The sequence below is a fragment of the Arachis ipaensis genome, chromosome B10, assembly GCF_000816755.2.
Source record: "Arachis ipaensis cultivar K30076 chromosome B10, Araip1.1, whole genome shotgun sequence".
Classification (NCBI taxonomy): domain Eukaryota; kingdom Viridiplantae; phylum Streptophyta; class Magnoliopsida; order Fabales; family Fabaceae; genus Arachis; species Arachis ipaensis.
In genome coordinates, this window is record NC_029794.2 from 37911474 (window position 1) to 37916925 (window position 5452).

At 32.8% G+C, this 5452-nt stretch overlaps 2 protein-coding genes across 2 annotated transcripts in view; both read right to left on the bottom strand.

The window, feature by feature from the left end:
• LOC107624004 (selenoprotein F) lies at positions 64–2497 on the bottom strand. Its single transcript, XM_016326432.2, has 4 exons — positions 2131–2497; positions 1946–2004; positions 982–1163; positions 64–454 (listed from the first exon to the last, which is right to left on the bottom strand). The coding sequence occupies exons 1-4, from the start codon at positions 2387–2389 to the stop codon at positions 382–384; spliced, it is 573 nt and encodes a 190-aa protein (XP_016181918.1). The 5' UTR covers positions 2390–2497; the 3' UTR covers positions 64–381.
• The window catches only part of LOC107623816 (BAG-associated GRAM protein 1), a 10711-nt gene continuing 8564 nt past the window's right edge, over positions 3306–5452 (bottom strand). Inside the window, exons 14-18 of the mRNA XM_016326198.2 lie at positions 4968–5114; positions 4730–4783; positions 4336–4399; positions 3782–3843; positions 3306–3668 (exon numbers count right to left, since the gene is read on the bottom strand). Of these exons, the coding sequence (XP_016181684.1) occupies positions 3552–3668; positions 3782–3843; positions 4336–4399; positions 4730–4783; positions 4968–5114 (444 nt within the window). The 3' untranslated portion in view covers positions 3306–3551. The remainder of the gene's footprint in view (positions 3669–3781; positions 3844–4335; positions 4400–4729; positions 4784–4967; positions 5115–5452) is intronic.

The window sequence follows — 5452 nt, forward strand, 5'->3', positions numbered from 1 at the left end:
TTAAAAGGAAAAAAAAAATATAAGAACCTAATTAAAAATTTTGCAAAACTCCAGAGACCAATAGAGTAATTAAATCTTTCTATTATTACTATTATTATTATTATTCATAATAGTTGTACACACACCACGACAGTAACAAGTAACGAGACAAACTTTTCACCAACGAAATACTACAAGACTAAAGTTGAAAAAATATGTTTAAATATGCTATCAATTGTCTTAGGTCATTCAGGTCACTTGCCAAAGGTTTAATTGATTTGCCCAAGTGATTACCATATATACTCTCACTCTGTTTTTGGTCAAATTTTGAACAGAGTTAAGACATACATAATGAGAATTAAAATGAAGAACGTGGCGTAGCTGATAACGGGTAATAGCTTCTCAATTAGCCGCCACAGGCTTCACCTTCTCTCGCATGAACTGCAGTATATGATCGCGTTTCCAATTATCGATTCTGCAACGGGGAAGAGATATTCAATCAGAAACAAGCTAAAACACCATGTTTTACCTTTAAATCCTAGCACGCAAGAAAGGCATCATTTTGTTGGCAGGGTTCATTGTTAAAGAGAACTAAAACCTTCCCCCTAACTAGTAGATTCTTTTATTTCAATGGAAAGAGCTTTTCCCACACAATTAAACTATTCATTTACACATAAAAAAGCTTTGGTATTTGTTAATGTTACCGATCAATTCCATAAGTATTGTAATGGAGGTTATCAGTACATTACACAACAATTGTTTATCAAAACTATGTCAGGTCTTTTAGTATTCACAGCATCTAAAACACAGACATCTATGATCTATGGGAAGTCACTGCATTTTAATCGATCCTAAAAAACCAAAGTTCTGATAGCAAGATGCTCCGACAAGAAGATCAGAAGTCAGGACATTATCCTACTAGATGTGGTAACCGAATCAAAGTCTATCATGGATGAAGCAAGAAGTTAAAACTATAATTTAATTTAATTAAAGAAGTCATACCTGATTGTTTCTTTCTGATCACCTGCATGATCCAGCATGATTAGCTTTGGTGGGGAATTAAAAACATATTGAACTTTGACGGTTGGAAATTTATCCTTCTCCTCTTCAATGAAGCCAACAACTTCAGGATAGAAAACAAGCTTCCTCATGCAAACTTCCAAAATGGCTCCAGAGTATGCAACCTAAAGAAAACAATAAACAACCATTAGTACTATTTTTTGCATGCATAGCACTCTCATGAAGGATCCAGGATTTTCATTATTACTTCAAAAGCCAAAACTCTGATGCCGGTTAAGGCAAACTGAAAATTAAAATAGTATCACTCACCTTCCAATTTCACTTGAACTTAGTGTGTGTGTATATGGTGTTGGAAGATTCCAAACCATAGTTTGAAGGATGCAAACTGAATTTCAACTCTTTTATTTTACAATTTAACTCAAACCATGGTTTGATTTGGACAAGAAATAAAGAAAAGTTGCTTTCCCCTTGAATCAAATTATGACTTACCATCTACAAACCAAAACACTCTAAGGCCCCGTTCGGTAACTACGGACACATGCACACATGCAAATAGAGATAATTTGCCTAACTCTGTACTTGTCTCCTTCATCAAACAAGTTTGTGTCACCAAATGTCTCAGTATTTTCCTTTTATTTTCCTAAAGTTGATAAATTCTCGACCTTGAAAGGGAGAAAAGTACAGCATAGTGTATCTTTAAACAAAATCCAGCACTACACTAGTTCCTCAAATGCAATTTGGTGAGACCACAAGATATTATTCAACAATAATAATACACATGAAGTAATATAATTTGCATCAATAATAGTGCACATGAAGTATACTAGTTTCTTTCTATTTGTAACTAAGAGTAATTAGTAAATGGTAATTGCAGTTATCATAATATAAGTATTAGTGATTAATTGTGAAATCATCGTTTCCTAACTATATATAATTATCTATATACCTTGGCAGTGGCATCATTGGAATCTTCCGTGCAACACTTGTAACAATCCGATACCAGCTCTGCAACCGGAATTCTGAGCTCAATTCAAAATATGGAACTAACCAAAAATAAATAAATAAAGCACGAGATCGAAAATTAAAAAGAAAAAGGAAAATTGAGATCGGAAATTGAAGAATGGAGATTACCTTTGTCTTTGACGTACTCGGAGAAAGTCTTGCAATCGGAGCACAGAGCGAGACCGGAGAATCCAAGATTCTCGCATTCTCTTGTGCTCAGTTGCTCCGCTGATGTACCGATACTCAAGGCGGCCAACAAGACCACAACCACCACCGCCGCCGCAACGCCGTAGCTACTCAGCCATCTCCTCTTCATCTCTCTCAGTCTCTCTCTCCCTCTGTGTGCGAGATCCAACGAGCTGAAGAAATATGAGAGGGCTGGACTCATTCAATGGGCCTTATTGTCACGCTAAGGTTCTCGTCTTTTGTGCTTTAATTGGATCATACTCAAAAGAGAAGAGGAGTCTTGTCAAGACCAGAAAAAGAAAAATAAGAAAGGAGTCTCTTTGACCCCGGAAAAAACATTATTTAAAAAAGAAAGAAAGAAAAACAGTTATGGAGTTAATTTGTATATAATTTAAAGGTTAAAAAATATATTTCAAAAAATTATATTCTCAAAAGTGTTATATCCGGATATTAAAAAATGTTTATTTAGTATATAAATGGTTATGAATTGTTTTTAATATTCACAAGAATAAGTTACAAACATATTTATTCATTAAAAGAAAAAAATATTTGACAATTAATATAGTAATTTTACATGCTAATATTTAGAATTTAATTTTGATTTTAATTTTGATGTATTGACAGTATAAAATATTTTATATAGTTTTCTAATTATATTCGTTCTTTTATATAATCATTTACGTGATCAATATAAAATGTAATTATTTTTGTTGACGTTAAGTAATTGGATATACATAAACTGTTTTTAATATTGGATATACATATCAAATATTCGTTTTCTGTAATGGAAATAAGAATTTCAAAATTCGGATAACTATTTTTTCCTGAGAATAATTATTTTTATGAATTAAATTTTAAAATTTCAAACAAATATATGAATGATTTTTTTTATAGACAATTTTTTAGAATAAATTAACAAATATTCTCATTATCTAGCATTTTCCTCAAACTTGGATCGTATAGCTTGGGCATTAGTCTGTTTCTAGATTTGACAAGGAAAGCCAATGAGAGAATATTCGTTTTTTGATGAATAAGTTTTAGATAGTGGCTAGTAATTGTATGTAATAAAATAGTTGAATAAATAATGTTACCAATATTTGGCGCAAAGACAACCCAAGTTTTGCAAGGGAAGTAACTTTTTTTCTATTCCAACAGTTGTAAACAAAATGATTTTCATTTTCCGTGTGGGTGTTAAAGAACAAAGATTTAACACTAGAATCCCGGGTAAGAACAAGCTGAAAGTTATCAAGACGTTGCCTCTACATATTATATTAGATCTGCGTATTAAAAGAATGACTAACAAAAAATCTTTACAATATTATTACACAAATAAATAAAATCCTAATCTGATGTCGCTGGAAATCTTAGTTTTCCAGTGCCACCGCAGGAGGCAAAGATGCCATATCAGTCTCATCATCAGTAGTATGCGGCTTTATGTACGAACGAGCAACCTCCAACATCACTTCAACTTCTTTCTTGTACTACATGGATGAACCACCATTTTATAGGTTAATTTAAAACTGTTACTACTTACTACCTAAGATTTGAAGGAACTACTGAATCAGATTGTTAATCGATCAAAGAATCAACCAACCTCATTGACTGCCCCTGACTTTATTTTCGATTGCATCACACACCATTTCTTAAAATGTGCACCTGCAGAAAAAATTGCTTATAATTAGTCCTGAACATAAAGGTTCAAAAAAATGCCAATGCCTTTCATTTTGGTCCCCTCAAGGTAAGATACAACTAAAGTATCCAGAAATCTCTTCTGGATGCAGTTACATGTCTATCACTCAGGGATCGTAGGTTTTACAAAAGGGTCTCCATACCTAAAAGCAATAAACTAAATGCCCCATATAACCAAATGTAAAATATGAAAAAAAGGGCTCATTTCTCAATTCGTTTCATGTTCCGTGGGATTGAAATTTGAGTTTCTATACAACTGGGAACTGTCCGAGGATAAAAAATAACTTCACAGAATCTTTGTTTTACGCATGAACCAATACCTATTGTCTTTAAAACAATATTTGATCCAGAAGCTGGTTATTTAGCTCCAGAGTTATTCTGAGTATTATATTTATACAAGCCTAAAGGGGGAAGAAAAAATGAAGCAGGAAAATAACAGAAGTTTCAATCCAAACTTACCCACTTTTATGTCCAAGGTACATGATCTTTCATTTGTTGTCTCGAGAACCCATTTACAGTGTACCTGTTTGACCATGAATTTATGTCATCTATTATCTCGAAAGATATACATTATACATTAGACGGCGGAATTAGTATATTTTTTTATTATTTCCCATTTCTTTATGACTAACCGTAATCAATCAACCCATTATCAGATAAATAGTCATCTAGGATTTCTAGAATAGGTATTTAAGTAGAACTTGTTCTTCCTCACTTCTGATGGGAAATAATAAAGACTATAAAATAAATCTACCCCTGATTTACACGTACACCTTAACAATTATATTTTAAAAGAGAAAAAAAGGTAGAGAAAACAGATAAGGATCAAAGTAAGATGTCCACAGTATTATACCTCAAAATACGACCCAAAAGGAACATCATGAGCCTGCTGTACAGTCTCAAACACCTTCAAGATATCACACAATCACAAAATCAAAGAAAATAAGACAAGAAATGGGGAATAATAAAGAAGTGGAGAATGATAGTTGAATAGTGAAGTTAGCAAACTGAAGGCTGGACTACCAGCAGACTGATATCATCACTTTCTTCATGGATATATCATCATAAGTAAATATATGCAACAGTCTTACCAGTTTTTTCTTGTCTGGTGACAAAACATGATGTTGCCATTCTGTCATTGCTGTGTCTGGTGGGCACATAGGGCTGTTACAGAGGGATCTGAAGGTTATTTCTCGAACTTGACCATCATATTCTTCTGCTGTATGCCACTGTCCCATCTGGAAACAAAATAACCACAGAGAAAGCAACAACTTCAACCAGCATTCCATTCGGTTAAACTTTTATATATAAGAATTAATATGGCCACAATGCAATAATCGACATCAAATTTCACAGTAAGTATATATTTAAATGTTATAACATATATATATGCCTTGCACAACTCTGAATATCTAAACAAAATAAAAGCAACAACTTCAACCAGCATTCCATTCGGTTAAACTTTTATATATAAGAATTAATATGGCCACAATGCAATAATCGACATAATCGACCACAGTAAGTATATATTTAAATGTTATAACATATATATATGCCTTGCACAACTCTGAATATC